Below are 19,168 nucleotides of genomic sequence, written 5' to 3' on the forward strand. Positions count from 1 at the left end.
GCACATGATAGCCCACTTGGAGTTTGCCAAAAGGCACCTAAAGAACTCTCAGACCATGAGAAACAAGATTCTCTGGTCTGATGAAACCAAGATTGAACTCTTTGGCCTGAATGCCAAGCGTCACATCTGGAGGAAACTTTTCACCATTCCTACTGTGAGGCGTGGTGGTGGCAGCATCATGCTGTGGGGATGTTTTCAGCAACAGGGACTGGTAGAGTAGTCAGGAAAGGTGAATGGAGCAAAGTACAGAGAGTTCCCTGATGAAAATCTGCCTCAGAGCGCTCAGGACCTCAGACAGCCAGAGACTGCAGTGCAGTAGCCCGAGACTGTCGCTCAGTAGCCAGAGACTGCAGTGCAGTAGCCCGAGACTTTCGCTCAGTAGCCCGAGACTGCAGTGCAGAGATCAGAAGAAATGTCAGCCTGTGAAGAGAAGCATGAGATTGAACTTCACTCAACTTTCTAGTTTTCCTTGTTAACACTAACAATGTTTTCCTTTACTGTAGCAACTGTGATTGAATCAAGTCAATATTAGCCACTTTCAATGCAGCATACCGAAACAAAACTAACTATGCAAGAGATTTTGTTGTAGGCAGAAAGCATCAGAGTAGGATTCTTTTGCATTGACACCCACTACTCAACCCCTACTCTACACAGACCGGTGCGACACAACCAATCAGTGTTGCAGTAGGCCTATATGCAAACAGAACATTGCCATTCTCTTTGAACTGGATTGTGTTTACAGCATGAGCGTGAGTAGATACTGCTTGTTTTGACATCAAAGTGAGAGCTGCATGTAGCCATGTGTTCACATTTGTTCATATCCTTTGCTAGTTAGTGAGTTCTTAGCCCAGTTATAGATCATTTGTAGTCAGCAATGGGGGAGTGATTGCTTCCAACAAGAGCACAAAACATGTACATTTCTAGACATCTTAGGAAAAGGGAGTCTGGTAAAGAGGTTTTTTGTTGTCTTAAAGGGGCAGTGTTGTGTATTGAGACAGGTTTGAATAAGCTTAGTAGCCAATAGGCAGAGGGTAGAATAGTTTGTCTGATTCTCTGTAATAATGGTATGGGAATAATAATGCATTTTATTTTGTAAAGTGGTTTCTTGCATCAAAAAACACAACAATATTTTCTGTTGCCTCCTTGTCAGAAGGACAAGTGGATAAACAGACTCATGTCAAGCCCTGCATGTTTTTTTCAAAAGTCTCATGGAATGTAGGCTTACATTGAACACTACTGGCTGCTACTATAGGCTGAATGATAGAACAGCTATTTCCCTGTTAAAATGTCATGGGATGTATTTTCTCCATTGTTTTTTAGGGTAGGCCACTCTGGTAGGCCTACATTATGATCAAATAGCCACAGTAGCCTACTTGGCCACTGTTCAAACTGTAATTTTAAGCAGGTACAGCCTCAGTTTGCGCTGGAAGTTTGCGCTCAGCAGACCTGAAATTTTCTCAGTGACGGAACAAAATTTGAAAGAACATTGCTCTTACCCTAACCCACTGAGCCATTGGATTGGAACCACAATATTTCCCAGTCAATGTTGGCTGTTAACCAGTGTGTGTGTGTGTGTGTGTGTGTGTGTGTGTGTGTGTGTGTTATCCAGCCCTTCTCAGAGGAGGATGCAGCATGTCTCCAACCTCTCCATCCTGGTGATGTACACCATGTACTTCCTGGCGGCTCTCTTCGGCTACCTGACCTTTTACGGTGAGCACCTCCTCTTCACCACTTAAACTCCTGCCCTTTCCTCAGGCTGAAATATACCGTAGTCATGATTATGTGTGCCGTAGTCTCAGAAGCCCAGGCTTATCACGTTAAGTTGGAAAGCCTGGGAGGATCTCCTCAGAAAGTAATCTCACGTATCTGGTGTTAAGTAGAGTGTAAATGGAAACTAGTTAAACTTGCCACTTCTCCAACCAATCAAGTATTTTGCATAGGTTCCAAAGAGACATTGTATTTCTAAATAATGTTCTGACTTGCAAAAAGCTAGCATAAGATACAAAACAAATGCCTCATAGGCAACGAGACTATATTTGCAGTAATGTACAGTTTAAACATAAACACAATATCCATATTGGACACTCCGTCTGTTCCCTCCTGAACATTTGCAATGTTATTGAACTGAAACAGTAAATGCGTTTTCTCAGTCTTTTGGAAATAAGAGCATAACTCCCCCTTGTGGTCATTATTGAATACTACACACTGTAATATTATTGTAGCTTGAGAAACATGTTGTTTTTATGTCTTTCAACGAGGAACAGCAGACCTCAATGTATGAGTCAACCAACATAAGTTAGGCTTCGTTTGGAGGTTCAGTGTACAATACTGTGATTCTTGATGTTACCCCTGTTACCTCTGTTTCCCTGATGTTATCTCTAATGTTACCCCTAATGTTTCCCTGATATTATCTCTAATGTTTCCCTGATGTTATCTCTAATGTTACCCCTAATGTTACCCCTGTTACCTCTGTTTCCCTGATGTTATCTCTAATGTTACCCCTAATGTTTCCCTGATATTATCTCTAATGTTTCCCTGATGTTATCTCTAATGTTACCCCTAATGTTTCCCTGATATTATCTCTAATGTTACCCCTGTTACCTCTGTTTCCCTGATGTTATCTCTAATGTTACCCCTAATGTTTCCCTGATGTTATCTCTAATGTTACCCCTAATGTTACCCCTGTTACCTCTGTTTCCCTGATGTTATCTCTAATGTTACCCCTAATGTTTCCCTGATATTATCTCTAATGTTTCCCTGATGTTATCTCTAATGTTACCCCTAATGTTACCCCTGTTACCTCTGTTTCCCTGATGTTATCTCTAATGTTACCCCTAATGTTTCCCTGATGTTATCTCTAATGTTACCCCTAATGTTTCCCTGATGTTATCTCTAATGTTACCCCTAATGTTTCCCTGATGTTCTCTAATGTTACCCCTAATGTTTCCCTGATATTATCTCTAATGTTACCCCTAATGTTTCCCTGATGTTATCTCTAATGTTACCCCTAATGTTTCACCGATGTTATCTCTAATATTACCCCTAATGTTTCCCTGATATTATCTCTAATGTTACCCCTAATGTTTCCCTGATATTATCTCTAATGTTTCCCTGATGTTATCTCTAATATTACCCCTAATGTTTCCCTGATATTATCTATAATGTTACCCCTAATGTTACCCCTGATATTATCTCTAATGTTTCCCTGATGTTATCTATAATGTTACCCCTAATGTTTCCCTGATATTATCTCTAATGTTACCCCTAATGTTTCCCTGATATTATCTCTAATGTTTCCCTGATATTATTTCTAATGTTACCCCTAATGTTTCCCTGATATTATCTATAATGTTACCCCTAATGTTGCCCCTGATATTATCTCTAATGTTTCCCTGATATTATCTCTAATGTTTCCCTGATGTTATCTATAATGTTACCCTGATGTTATCTATAATGTTAACCCTAATGTTTCCCTGATGTTATCTCTAATGTTACCCCTAATGTTTCCCTGATATTATCTCTAATGTTACCCCTAATGTTACCCCTGACATTATCTCTGTTTCCCTGATGTTATCTATAATGTTACCCCTAATGTTTCCCTGATATTATCTCTAATTTTACCCCTAATGTTTCCCTGATATTATCTCTAATATTACCCCTAATGTTTCCCTGATATTATCTCTAATGTTACCCCTAATGTTTCCCTGATATTATCTATAACGTTACCCCTAATGTTACCCCTGATATTATCTCTAATGTTTCCCTGATGTTATCTATAATGTTAGCCTGATGTTATCTATAATGTTACCCCTAATGTGTCCCTGATGTTATCTCTAATGTTACCCCTGATATTATCTCTAATGTTTCCCTGATGTTATCTATAATGTTTCCCTGATATTATCTATAATGTTACCCCTAATGTTATCCCTGACATTATCTCTGTTTCCCTGATGTTATCTGTAATGTTACCCCTAATGTTTCCCTGCTATTATCTATAATGTTACCCCTAATGTTACCCCTGATATTATCTATAATGTTACCCCTAATGTTTCCCTGATATCATCTCTAATGTTTCCCTGATGTTATCTATAATCTTACCCCTAATGTTTCCCTGATAGTATCTATAATGTTTCCCTGATGTTATCTATAATGTTACCCCTAATGTTTCCCTGATGTTATCTATAATGTTACCCCTAATGTTTCCCTGCTATTATCTATAATGTTACCCCTAATGTTACCCCTGATATTATCTATAATGTTACCCCTAATGTTTCCCTGATATTATCTCTAATGTTTCCCTGATGTTATCTATAATGTTACCCCTAATGTTTCCCTGATGTTATCTATAATGTTACCCCTAATGTTTCCCTGCTATTATCTATAATGTTACCCCTAATGTTACCCCTGATATTATCTATAATGTTACCCCTAATGTTTCCCTGATAGTATCTATAATGTTTCCCTGATGTTATCTATAATGTTACCCCTAATGTTTCCCTGATATTATCTCTAATGTTACCCCTAATGTTTCCCTGATATTATCTATAATGTTACCCCTAATGTTGCCCTGATATTATCTCTAATGTTTCCCTGATGTTATCTATAATGTTACCCCTAATGTTTCCCTGATATTATCTCTAATGTTTCCCTGATGTTATCTCTAATATTACCCCTAATGTTTCCCTGATATTATCTCTGTTACCCCTAATGTTACCCCTGATGTTATCTCTAATATTACCCCTAAAGTTTCCCTGATGTTATCTCTAATGTTACCCCTAATGTTATCCCTGAGGTTATCTCTAATATTACCCCTAATGTTTCCCTGATGTTCTCTAATGTTACCCCTAATGGTTCCCTGATATTATCTCTAAATCAAATCAAATCAAATATATTTATATAGCCCTTCGTACATCAGCTGATATCTCAAAGTGCTGTACAGAAATCCAGCCTAAAACCCCAAACAGCAAGCAATGCAGGTGTAGAAGCACGGTGGCTAGGAAAAACTCCATAGAAAGGCCAAAACCTAGGAAGAAACCAAGAGAGGAACCAGGCTATGTGGGGTGGCCAGTCCTCTTCTGGCTGTGCAGGGTGGAGATTATAACAGAACATGGCCAAGATGTTCAAATGTTCATAAATGACCAGCATGGTCGAATAATAATAAGGCAGAACAGTTGAAACTGGAGCAGCAGCACGGTCAGGTGGACTGGGGACAGCAAGGAGTCATCATGTCAGGTAGTCCTGGGGCATGGTCCTAGGGCTCAGGTCCTCAGAGAGAGAGAGAGAAAGAAAGAGAGAATTAGAGAGAGCATATGTGGGGTGGCCAGTCCTCTTCTGGCTGTGCCGGGTGGAGATTATATCAGAACATGGCCAAGATGTTCAAATGTTCATAAATGACCAGCATGGTCGAATAATAATTACATTTACATTTAAGTCATTTAGCAGACGCTCTTATCCAGAGCGACTTACAAATTGGTGCATTCACCTTATGACATCCAGTGGAACAGCCACTTTACAATAGTGCATCTAAATCTTTTAAGGGGGGTGAGAAGGATTACTTTATCCTATCCTAGGTATTCCTTAAAGAGGTGGGGTTTCAGGTGTCTCCGGAAGGTGGTGATTGACTCCGCTGTCCTGGCGTCGTGGGGAGTTTGTTCCACCATTGGGGGCCAGAGCAGCGAACAGTTTTGACTGGGCTGAGCGGGAACTGTACTTCCTCAGTGGTAGGGAGGCGAGCAGGCCAGAGGTGGATGAACGCAGTGCCCTTGTTTGGGTGTAGGGCCTGATCAGAGCCTGGAGGTACTGAGGTGCCGTTCCCCTTACAGCTCCGTAGGCAAGCACCATGGTCTTGTAGCGGATGCGAGCTTCAACTGGAAGCCAGTGGAGAGAGCGGAGGAGCGGGGTGACGTGAGAGAACTTGGGAAGGTTGAACACCAGACGGGCTGCGGCGTTCTGGATGAGTTGTAGGGTTTAATGGCACAGGCAGGGAGCCCAGCCAACAGCGAGTTGCAGTAATCCAGACGGGAGATGACAAGTGCCTGGATTAGGACCTGCGCCGCTTCCTGTGTGAGGCAGGGTCGTACTCTGCGGATGTTGTAGAGCATGAACCTACAGGAACGGGCCACCGCCTTGATGTTAGTTGAGAACGACAGGGTGTTGTCCAGGATCACGCCAAGGTTCTTAGCGCTCTGGGAGGAGGACACAATGGAGTTGTCAACCGTGATGGCGAGATCATGGAACGGGCAGTCCTTCCCCGGGAGGAAGAGCAGCTCCGTCTTGCCGAGGTTCAGCTTGAGGTGGTGATCCGTCATCCACACTGATACGTCTGCCAGACATGCAGAGATGCGATTCGCCACCTGGTCATCAGAAGGGGGAAAGGAGAAGATGAATTGTGTGTCGTCTGCATAGCAATGATAGGAGAGACCATGTGAGGTTATGACAGAGCCAAGTGACTTGGTGTATAGCGAGAATAGGAGAGGGCCTAGAACAGAGCCCTGGGGGACACCAGTGGTGAGAGCGCGTGGTGAGGAGACAGATTCTCGCCACGCCACCTGGTAGGAGCGACCTGTCAGGTAGGACGCAATCCAAGCGTGGGCCGCGCCGGAGATGCCCAACTCGGAGAGGGTGGAGAGGAGGATCTGATGGTTCACAGTATCGAAGGCAGCCGATAGGTCTAGAAGGATGAGAGCAGAGGAGAGAGAGTTAGCTTTAGCAGTACGGAGCGCCTCCGTGATACAGAGAAGAGCAGTCTCAGTTGAATGACTAGTCTTGAAACCTGACTGATTTGGATCAAGAAGGTCATTCTGAGAGAGATAGCGGGAGAGCTGGCCAAGGACGGCACGTTCAAGAGTTTTGGAGAGAAAAGAAAGAAGGGATACTGGTCTGTAGTTGATGACATCGGAGGGATCGAGTGTAGGTTTTTTCAGAAGGGGTGCAACTCTCGCTCTCTTGAAGACGGAAGGGACGTAGCCAGCGGTCAGGGATGAGTTGATGAGCGAGGTGAGGTAAGGGAGAAGGTCTCCGGAAATGGTCTGGAGAAGAGAGGAGGGGATAGGGTCAAGCGGGCAGGTTGTTGGGCGGCCGGCCGTCACAAGACGCGAGATTTCATCTGGAGAGAGAGGGGAGAAAGAGGTCAGAGCACAGGGTAGGGCAGTGTGAGCAGAACCAGCGGTGTCGTTTGACTTAGCAAACGAGGATCGGATGTCGTCGACCTTCTTTTCAAAATGGTTGACCAAGTCATCTGCAGAGAGGGAGGAGGGGGGGGGGGAGGAGGATTCAGGAGGGAGGAGAAGGTGGCAAAGAGCTTCCTAGGGTTAGAGGCAGATGCTTGGAATTTAGAGTGGTAGAAAGTGGCTTTAGCAGCAGAGACAGAGGAGGAAAATGTAGAGAGGGGGGAGTAAGGCAATAATAAGGCAGAACAGTTGAAACTGGAGCAGCAGCACGGCCAGGTGGACTGGGGACAGCAAGGAGTCATCATGTCAGGTAGTCCTGGGGCATGGTCCTAGGGCTCAGGTCCTCCGAGAGAGAGAGAGAAAGAAAGAGAGAAGGAGAGAATTAAAGAACGCACACTTCGATTCACACAGGACACCGAATAGGACAGGAGAAGTACTCCAGATTTAACAAACTGACCCTAGCCCCCGACACAAACTACTGCAGCATAAATACTGGAGGCTGAGACAGGAGGGGTCAGGAGACACTGTGGCCCCATCCGAGGACACCCCTGGACAGGGCCAAACAGGAAGGATATAACCCCACCCACTTTGCCAAAGCACAGCCCCCACACCACTAGAGGGATATCTTCAACCACCAACTTACCATCCTGAGACAAGGCTGAGTATAGCCCACAAAGATCTCCGCCATGGCACAACCCAAGGGGGGGCGCCAACCCAGACAGGATGACCACATCAGTGAATCAACCCACTCAGGTGACGCACCCCCTCCAGGGACGGCATGAGAGAGCCCCAGTAAGCCAGTGACTCAGCCCCTGTAATAGGGTTAGAGGCAGAGAATCCCAGTGGAAAGAGGGGAACCGGCCAGGCAGAGACAGCAAGGGCGGTTCGTTGCTCCAGAGCCTTTCCGTTCACCTTCCCACTCCTGGGCCAGACTACACTCAATCATATGACCCACTGAAGAGATGAGTCTTCAGTAAAGACTTAAAGGTTGAGACCGAGTTTGCGTCTCTGACATGGGTAGGCAGACCGTTCCATAAAAATGGAGCTCTATAAGAGAAAGCCCTGCCTCCAGCTGTTTGCTTAGAAATTCTAGGGACAATTAGGAGGCCTGTGTCTTGTGACCGTAGCGCACGTGTAGGTATGTACGGCAAGACCAAATCAGAGAGATAGGTAGGAGCAAGCCCATGTAATGCTTTGTAGGTTAGCAGTAAAACCTTAATCAGCCCTTGCTTTGACAGGAAGCCAGTGTAGAGAGGCTAGCACTGGAGTAATATGATCAATTTTATTGGTTCTAGTCAGGATTCTAGCAGCCGTATTTAGCACTAACTGAAGTTTATTTAGTGCTTTATCCGGGTAGCCAGAAAGTAGAGCATTGCAGTAGTCTAACCTAGAAGTGACAAAAGCATGGATTAATTTTTCTGCATCATTTTTGGACAGAAAGTTTCTGATATTTGCAATGTTACATAGATGGAAAAAAAGCTGTCCTTGAAATGGTCTTGATATGTTCTTCAAAAGAGAGATCAGGGTCCAGAGTAACGCCGAGGTCCTTCACAGTTTTATTTGAGATGACTGTACAACCATTAAGATTCCCCCTAATTAATGTTACCCCTAATGTTTCCCTGATATTATCTCTAATATTACCCCTAATGTTACCCCTGATGTTACCCATAATCTTACCCTGATGTTATCCCCTGATCTTACCCTGATGTTACCCTAATGTTACCCCCTGATCTTACTCCCTGATGTTACCCTAATGTTACCCCCTGATGTTACCCTAATGTTACCCCCTGATGTTACCCTGATGTTACCCTGATGTTACCCCCTGATCTTACCCTGATGTTACCCCTAATGTTACCCCCTGGTGTTACCCCCTGATGTTGCCTCCTGATGTTACCCTGATGTTACCCCCTGATCTTACCCTGATGTTACCCTAATGTTACCCTAATGTTACCCCCTGGTGTTACTCCCTGATGTTACCCTAATGTTCGTACCCTGATGTTACCCCCTGATGTTACCCTAATGTTACCCCCTGATGTTACCCTAATGTTACCCTGATGTTACTCCCTGATGTTACCCTGTTATCTCTGATCTTACCCTAATGTTATTCCCTGATGTTACCGTTACCCCCTGATGTTGCCCCCTGATGTTGCCCCCTGATGTTACCCCTGATGTTACCCTAATGTTACCCCCTGATCTTATCCTGATGTTACCCCCTGATGTTACCCCCTGATGTTACCCCCTGATGTTACCTCCTGATGTTACTGCTGATGTTAACCCCTGATGTTACCCCTGATGTTGCCCACTGATGTTGCCCCCTGATGTTGCCCTCTGATGTTACCCCCTGATGTTACCCCCTGATGTTACCCTCTGATGTTACCCTCTGATGTTGCCCCCTGATGTTGCCCTCTGATGTTACCTCCTGATGTTACCCCCTGATGTTGCCCACTGATGTTACCTCCTGATGTTACCCTAATGTTCGTACCCTGATGTTACCCCCTGATGTTACCTCCTGATGTTGCCCCCTGATGTTGCCCCTGATGTTGCCCTCTGATGTTACCCCTGATGTTACCCCTGATGTTACCCTCTGATGTTACCCTCTGATGTTACCCTCTGATGTTGCCCCTGATGTTGCCCACTGATGTTGCCCTCTGATGTTACCCTCTGATGTTACCCTCTGATGTTGCCCCCTGATGTTGCCCCCTGATGTTACCCTCTGATGTTGCCCCTGTTCTTACCCTGATGTTACCCTCTGATGTTGCCCCCTGATGTTACCCCCTGATGTTACCTCCTGATGTTGCCCTCTGATGTTACCCCCTGATGTTACCCCCTGATGTTGCCCTCTGATGTTGCCCTCTGATGTTACCCCCTGATGTTACCCCCTGATGTTACCCCCTGATGTTACCCTCTGATGTTACCCTCTGATGTTGCCCTCTGATGTTACCCTCTGATGTTGCCCCCTGATGTTACCTCCTGATGTTACCCTCTGATGTTGCCCTCTGATATTACCCCCTGATGTTACCCCCTGATGTTACCTCCTGATGTTACCCCCTGATGTTACCCTCTGATGTTACCCCCTGATGTTACCCCTGATGTTACCCCCTGATGTTACCTCCTGATGTTACCCCCTGATGTTGCCCCCTGATGTTACCCCTGATGTTGCCCCCTGATGTTACCTCCTGATGTTACCCTCTGATGTTGCCCTCTGATGTTACCCCCTGATGTTACCCTCTGATGTTGCCCCCTGATGTTACCCCCTGATGTTACCCCTGATGTTACCTCCTGATGTTACCCCTGATGTTGCCCCCTGATGTTACCCCTGATGTTACCCCCTGATGTTACCTCCTGATGTTACCCCTGATGTTGCCCCCTGATGTTACCTCCTGATGTTGCCCCTGATGTTACCCCTGATGTTACCTCCTGATGTTACCCCCTGATGTTGCCCTCTGATGTTACCTCCTGATGTTGCCCTCTGATGTTACCCCTGATGTTGCCCTCTGATGTTACCTCCTGATGTTACCCCCTGATGTTGCCCTCTGATGTTACCTCCTGATGTTACCCCCTGATGTTGCCCTCTGATGTTGCCCTCTGATGTTACCCCCTGATGTTGCCCTCTGATGTTACCCCTGATGTTACCTCCTGATGTTACCCTCTGATGTTGCCCTCTGATGTTACCCTCTGATGTTACCCTCTGATGTTGCCCTCTGATGTTACCCTCTGATGTTACCCTCTGATGTTGCCCCCTGATGTTGCCCCCTGATGTTACCCTCTGATGTTGCCCCCTGTTCTTACCCTGATGTTACCCTCTGATGTTGCCCCCTGATGTTACCCCTGATGTTGCCCCCTGATGTTACCCCTGATGTTACCTCCTGATGTTACCCTCTGATGTTACCCCCTGATGTTACCTCCTGATGTTGCCCTCTGATGTTACCCCTGATGTTGCCCTCTGATGTTACCTCCTGATGTTACCCCCTGATGTTACCCTCTGATGTTACCCTCTGATGTTACCCCCTGATGTTACCCTCTGATGTTACCTCCTGATGTTACCTCCTGATGTTACCCTCTGATGTTGCCCTCTGATGTTGCCCCCTGATATTACCCCCTGATGTTGCCCCCTGATGTTACCTCCTGATGTTACCCCCTGATGTTGCCCTCTGATGTTACCTCCTGATGTTGCCCCTGTTCTTACCCTGATGTTACCCTAATGTTCTTACCCTGATGTTACCCCCTGATGTTACCCCTGTTCTTACCCTGATGTTACCCTAATGTTCTTACCCTGATGTTACCCTCTAATGTTACACCCTGATATTACCCCCTGATGTTACCCTAATGTTCTTACCCTGATGTTACCCTAATGTTCTTACCCTGATGTTACCCCTGATGTTACCCCCTGATGTTACTCCCTGATGTTACCCCCTGATGTTGCCCACTGATGTTGCCCCCTGATGTTACGTCCTGATGTTACCTCCTGATGTTACCCCCTGATGTTGCCCACTGATGTTGCCCCCTGATGTTACGTCCTGATGTTACGCCCTGATGTTGCCCCCTGATGTTGCCCCCTGATGTTACCCCCTGATGTTGCCCCCTGATGTTACCTCCTGATGTTACCCCTGATGTTACCCCCTGATGTTGCCCCCTGATGTTGCCCCCTGATGTTACCTCCTGATGTTACCCCCTGATGTTGCCCCCTGATGTTGCCCCCTGATGTTACCTCCTGATGTTACCCCCTGATGTTGCCCACTGATGTTGCCCCCTGATGTTACCTCCTGATGTTACCTCCTGATGTTACCCCCTGATGTTGCCCCCTGATGTTGCCCCCTGATGTTACCTCCTGATGTTACCTCCTGATGTTACCCCCTGATGTTGCCCACTGATGTTGCCCACTGATGTTACCTCCTGATGTTACCCCCTGATGTTACCTCCTGATGTTACCCACTGATGTTGCCCACTGATGTTACCTCCTGATGTTACCTCCTGATGTTACCCCCTGATGTTACCTCCTGATGTTACCCCCTGATGTTACCCTCTGATGTTACCTCCTGATGTTACCCTCCTGATGTTACCTCCTGATGTTACCCTCTGATGTTACCCCCTGATGTTACCCCCTGATGTTACCCCCTGATGTTACCCCCTGATGTTACCTCCTGATGTTACCCCCTGATGTTGCCCTCTGATGTTACCCCCTGATGTTACCTCCTGATGTTACCTCCTGATGTTACCCCCTGATGTTACCCTCTGATGTTACCCCCTGATGTTACCCCTGATGTTACCCTCTGATGTTACCCTCTGATGTTACCCCCTGATGTTACCCTCTGATGTTACCTCCTGATGTTACCCTCTGATGTTACCTCCTGATGTTACCCCCTGATGTTACCCCCTGATGTTACCCCCTGATGTTACCTCCTGATGTTACCCCCTGATGTTACCTCCTGATGTTACCCCCTGATGTTGCCCTCTGATGTTACCCCCTGATGTTACCCCTGTTCTTACCCTGATGTTACCCTAATGTTCCTACTCTGATGTTACCCTAATGTTCTTACCCTGATGTTACCCTGATGTTACCCTGATGTTACACCCTGATGTTACCCTAATGTTCTTACCCTGATGTTACCCTAATGTTCGTACCCTGATGTTACCCCCTGATGTTACCCTAATGTTCTTACCCTGATGTTACCCTAATGTTCGTACCCTGATGTTACCCCCTGATGTTACCCCCTGATGTTACCCTCTGATGTTACCCCCTGATGTTACCCCCTGATGTTACCCCCTGATGTTACCCTCTGATGTTACCTCCTGATGTTGCCCCTGTTCTTACCCTGATGTTACCCTAATTTTCTTACCCTGATGTTACCCCCTATTGTTACCCCCTGATGTTACCCCTGTTCTTACCCTGATGTTACCCTAATGTTCCTACCCTCATGTTACCCTAATGTTCTTACCCTGATGTTACCCTAATGTTCCTACCCTCATGTTACCCTAATGTTCTTACCCTGATGTTACCCTAATGTTCTTACCCTGATGTTACCCTGATGTTACCCCCTAATGTTACCCCCTGATGTTACCCTAATGTTCTTACCCTGATGTTACCCTAATGTTCGTACCCTGATGTTACCCCCTGATGTTACCCTAATGTTCGTACCCTGATGTTACCCCCTGATGTTACCCCCTGATGTTACCCCCTAATGTTACACCCTGATGTTACCCCCTGATGTTACCCTAATGTTCTTACCCTGATGTTACCCTAATGTTCGTACCCTGATGTTACCCCTGATGTTATCCCCTGATGTTACCCTCTGATGTTACCCCCTGATGTTACCCTAATGTTCGTACCCTGATGTTACCCCCTGATGTTACCCCCTGATGTTATTCCCTGATGTTACCCCCTGTTCTTACCCTGATCTTACCCTGATGGTACCCCCTGGTGTTACCACCTGACATTACCACCTGACGTTACCCCCTGATGTTACCCCCTTATCTTACCCCGTGACGTTACTTTGACATTACCCTGATGTTACCCTAACAGGTAAGACTGAGCCAGAGCTGCTACACACATACAGCAGAATCGACCCTTATGACACGCTCATCCTGTGCGTGCGATTGGCTGTCCTCACCGCTGTCACACTGACTGTCCCCATCGTGCTCTTCCCAGTAAGTTACACCCACCCCCTCCCGTTCTCCACTATAGCCTCTTCCCTCTTCTGAAAGACATAGAAAACTGATATTGTATACTGGCCATTGGGGTGCGATTGGTGGGGTGTCTGGGGGTTCCGTGGGTGGCTTACATTTAGTTTGATTCCTCATGTCTTAATTTGAAATGGTGGGTGTCATGGCTTGATGAATTACAGTCAAATGCTCATTTGAAGAGGAATGACACGGTTGTTTCTGACAGTAACTCTGCCCCTTTCCCTCCTTATTCCTCTCTCCCCCTCCCTCCCTCCCTCTCCCTCTCTCTCTGTATTTCTCTCTCTCTCTCTGCCCCCCCAGGTGCGCAGGGCCTTGAACCAGATGTTTTTCTCCAGTAAATCTTTTAACTGGCTTCGTCATGTGGCCATCGCCATCACCCTGCTCTCCTTAATCAACATTCTGGTCATCTTCGCCCCCAACATCCTGGGAATCTTCGGCATCATCGGTTAGTTACACAGATTAAATGTAGTCCTGAACTAAGAAGTACAGATTAAACCTAGTCCTGGACTAAAAAACACAGAATAAACCTAGTCCTGGATTAAGAAGTACAGATTAAATTTAGTCCTGGACTAAGAAAAACAGATTAAACCTAGTCCCGAACTAAGAAGTACAGATTAAACCTAGTCCTGGACTAAGAAGTACAGATTAAACCTAGTCCTGGATTAATGACCATTCAATGATGACTCTCCATTGAAAGTGCTTTTTAGTCCAGGAACAGAAACTGTCCCTTTTAAATTGACATACTTTACCTAACCTAGCCAAAACTATTTTACATGTAGAAGTTGCTGTTGTCTGGGATGTTTTACATGGTTAAATGTGTGGTTATGCACCTGCACCTGTAATTCTTGATTCACTTTCTCTCTTTTGCTCCAATCGAAGTGAGCAGTGTTGACATAGCAGTGGATCTCTGTTTTGATAATATCTCAACTGTGTCTGGCCTTAAAACACAACACAAAACGTGACCAGCGGGCCAGTGCTTATTGACTCAATGATAAACACATGACCTGAGTCAATATTTTTTTTGACATCTCTTTCCCTTGAATGAACAACATGTTTCATGTTATGGAGGTCAAAGTCAAGGTGGTTAAAGGTCATGGACCAAGCCACAGCACCAATCATCATCCACTAATAGAGGGAAATCTGACAGTGTTTGTGAATGTTGGCCTTGGCCCATATTCTGTTTTTGGACAGTTTGTTCCACTGGATGTCCTGTGTAAAATGATCTGTAGCTCTGACCTTCATCTCCCCTCCTCTTCCTCCATCCTCCTGTTCCTCCTCCAGGTGCCACATCTGCCCCCTGTCTCATCTTTATCTTCCCTGCCGTCTTCTACATCCGCATTGTGCCTAAGGAGCAGGAACCCATGTTTTCCACCCCTAAGATACTGGTGAGCACATATCTCATCCTCTCCATGATAATTGTAATATTCTCATATCTTGATTTGATCTGTGTAAGATTCTTCATCATTACTGTTATTGTGTGTCCTTATGACTATGGTTAGAGTATGGTTCTGGTTACCATATACAAATAAATATTCTAACGATGGTGTTTCCTCTGTCTTCCCAGGCTGCCTGTTTCGCTGGTCTGGGCGTCGCCTTCATGACCATGAGTTTGAGCTTCATCATCATCGATTGGACAACAGGGAGCAGCAACTCTGGCGGTGGTCACTAGAGGCCATCCTCTGCTCTTCACATACCGGGGTCGGCAGAGGCTTTAAGGGGATGCCTAGGTGTGTGTTTAGAACTGTTTTCATGTAATTGATGCACTATCCCCTCTGTGGTAGAGCAAAGGTCAAAGGCTTCAGTGAGTTTGGAGGTAGGGAGGGGGAGACATAATCAACCCGCTGGGAAAAACCATGCTGAACATTTCAGTCCTCTTGAGACTAAAGACTCGGACAAAACAGTCTGTACTATTGTAAAGCAGTAGAGAACTTATTTGAACAAAAGGTTTCATAATCACTGTATGTAGGCCATCACAGAGGAGTACTTTTACATGAATCATCAGGACTAAACAGGGTATTTTTTAAAATCATGCTGATTATTATTATTTATCAGTGGGATAGTGCATCCAAGTCAATGGAAAATCCAGAAGAAAGAAACTCATGTTGGTTCCCCCTCCTTCCCTCCATCCTTCTCTTTCCATCCACCTGTTTCTTTCTCCCTGACCACTGTATTCATGTGAACTGCAGCTACATGTACTGTAGGACTGTAGATATGGTGGAATCTATATGTAAAGAAGGCAAAGGAAGCACATGACTACATGTTAGGGAAGTGACTCTACATTATGTGTCATGGTATTTTTGTACTATAGAAGAAATGGTTACATCTATAGGTTAGGTGAGTGCTGTAAAACATACAGTCTGTGGTTCTCTTGGTATTCCTGTCAATCACTTTCTGCCATCAGCATGTACTTTAACCATCAAAGTTTACCACGCTTTTCAAAATATTCTATTTGTGCGGGCATACACAGATAAAGTATATTTTCACATGTTTTCTACCAGGAGTGTCATTAGCCTGTGTTGTTTTATCTGCCAAAGCTAAGGGTGCATGTGGTTGTTGGGCTTAGTTCAAGAATATGTCCCATGATGCATTATGTTATTGGACTCTTCCTGTGTCCCTGGTACCTACAGTACACTCAGATGATGGAAGAATGACTCAACCAACCACGCAAATAGCCTATACAGTGAAATAGTAATCTCTATTTATTATATAGATGTATCCATGTTTTTTAATTTCACAAGGTGTGCTAATGGACTCCGAACAGAGTATTTAACTATATGATCAGGTATTTTGATAGACTTTATAGATGGTATGTACAGTCTAGTGTATTGTATGACATTGCATATTGGAGGGTTTAGATGACAGTTGAAAGTATAGGAGGCATCTTGAGGGCAATGAGCTGATTAAGAAGAAAAAGATAAACAGCCTTTTACATTCATGTTAGTTAGATGATCAACTGACATCCTAGATACAGTATTGACAGATTTTTATGATCAATTGTGCTTTTATCAATTTAAGATGAATGACTTAAACTGACCTTTTTAACACTAATAGCACATATTAAATGAATACTTATATTTCTACAATGAATTTGTAAACCCTTGTCTAAATTCAGAACAGTTCAACTGTGCCCTTTCAGTTACAACTGGGGTTTGGCTTACTGTTTTTGGCATGACGAAATATGGAGGAAAAGTGTTTTGGTTATGTGGTTATGTTGTTGAGTCTTTCTTGTATTTTAACATCTCTTTTCTACTTGTTTTGTGATTGGTGGTTGACGTTTTAGTGGAGAAAGCAAGAGTGTGACCTGTCTGGTGATTGGCTGATTTATTAATTGATTAATTTAACACACTAAATGAACTACTGTGATATTCCAGGCATAGTATGCTGATATCAGGACTCTATTTCCAAAACGTGTGTCTATATGGCTGTATCTCCTAATGTATCTGGTTTCTAAACGTAAGGTCTTGTGATTAAGTACAGATTTTAAAGTGTTGACGATGAAGTGAACTGAGATTGTTAGATTTTAATGTGATTCAAAAGCCCCTTTAGGCTTCTCAATTTCATAACGCAGCATTTGATACATGATTTTCAAAACAACACTGTGACATCTGTTCTCTCAGACTGGGATAGCATTGTAATAACATTGTAATAACATTGATAATTGTTGAAAAAACCCATAATATAACTTATTGAATCCTGTTATAGCTGAAAGAGTTGAATTGACATAACCTGTGAAAAATAATTCAACCAATGTAAAGGTTAGACTCACAAAGTGGTGGGTACTTTGTTAGTGGTGTTTTCTAATCTCAAACGTATAATTTGCCAAGTCCTACATATGTAAGACAATTGCTATTTTATAGTTCATTATTCTTATACACTGCTTCTGATGTTGCTTTGTCTTTGTGCACAATAATTGATTTTAATTTTTGAATCAAGAGAATATTGTTGAGCGGTCTTTCTTTTACTCAACGGCTAAAAAGTGAATGCATGTATCTGCCTCTAACCCATATTTCTCCTGGTCTTGCTGAGGCAGTGGTTGTGGTATAAAGGAGGCAAACACCTTGCCATAGATCAAGAACAGGCAACTCAAGTGTCTGCTGGTTGTCTCTGCTCCCTGGTACTTCATTGATCCATAACGGTCATTGGGTTCTCAGGTCTCTATCAGTCGCTGAGTGGAATGAATAATACAGCAATGACCAGTGGACACTACGGTCCAGCCCGTCCCTGCCATAGACTATGGTATATTACCTTAATCCTTAGACCTCTTCTGTCTGGGAATGTGCCTACAGTATAGTATACAGTATCACTGTTAGAACGTCTGGGGCAACATTTTCAACATTTTCTCTTGTACCCAACCCAAACTATGCAAGCCAGTTAACATGTTGTTATAGCTCTTGTTTTAACTTTGCAATTTATTTCTGAGGAAATGACAGTACTATGCGTGAATAACAAGTTATGTATGAACTTTGGGCTTATATAAATAATGTATATAAATGTAAACCCTTTATATTTGTGATGCATATCTAGCTTTTATAGTGTAAATAGCAGGGACAGTTTCAGTCTGACAATAAAACAAATGTAAAAGTTTTTACACCTGAGTCATTTCTGTCCTTATTTGTTGTCTGTATTATCACCGCACACACACACACACAGGTGTGTTATAGCTTCTGTCAAAGGGTTTCTGCTCTATGGTCAAGTAGTACATGGTCTATCGTCTGCCATACTGCTCAAGGTAAAGCTGTGTTTAGATAAACACACTTTAACTTGCCCTGGATCAGTATGCCCCTGTCCTTGCCTAACAACACTAATGTTTATGGGACAACTATGGGACATTTTCTTGTCAGATTCCAGTTAGGTCTGGTTTTACTTTTATTTATGCGTTACCAAGAAAAATCTCACTATGAATATTCCTAATTGCCAACACATGGGGGCGCTACAAACAACTCCATAATATACTCTTGCACATCATCAGAATGTGCCTTCTTGGATGGATGCTTCATTCAAGAAAGTACTATAAAAAACATGCTCTCTTTTCATCTTCCAGTGTAAATCAAATCCATTTTTAGTCTTGCCACTATTCTCAGATGCATGTGCAAATCAAGCCCCTCGAGAGGTCACGAGCACTATTCAGCTCAGTTAACCATGAACAATTAACACTTTTATTTTAAATTAATATAATACATAAATTTGATTTTGTCTCAAATAATGAAATGTTTAATTTGGTTTAAATAATGCAAAAACACAGTGTTGGAGAAGAAAGTAAAAGTGCAATATGTGCCATGTAAGAAAGCCAACGTTTAAGTTCCTTGCTCAGAACATGT

General features: G+C 44.1%; 1 protein-coding gene across 4 annotated transcripts in view; it reads left to right on the plus strand.

The window, feature by feature from the left end:
* The window catches only part of slc38a3b (solute carrier family 38 member 3b), an 81,122-nt gene extending 62,686 nt beyond the window's left edge, over positions 1-18,436 (plus strand). For all 4 annotated transcript variants that reach the window (XM_052526538.1, XM_052526537.1, XM_052526539.1 and 1 more), the window contains 5 exons: positions 1,610-1,710; positions 13,690-13,814; positions 14,151-14,295; positions 15,132-15,235; positions 15,415-18,436. In XM_052526538.1, the coding sequence (XP_052382498.1) occupies positions 1,610-1,710; positions 13,690-13,814; positions 14,151-14,295; positions 15,132-15,235; positions 15,415-15,519 (580 nt within the window). In that variant the 3' untranslated portion in view covers positions 15,520-18,436. The remainder of the gene's footprint in view (positions 1-1,609; positions 1,711-13,689; positions 13,815-14,150; positions 14,296-15,131; positions 15,236-15,414) is intronic.
* Positions 18,437-19,168: the final 732 nt, after the last annotated feature.

Source organism: Oncorhynchus keta, chromosome 10 (assembly GCF_023373465.1).
Source record: "Oncorhynchus keta strain PuntledgeMale-10-30-2019 chromosome 10, Oket_V2, whole genome shotgun sequence".
Classification (NCBI taxonomy): Eukaryota; Metazoa; Chordata; class Actinopteri; order Salmoniformes; family Salmonidae; genus Oncorhynchus; species Oncorhynchus keta.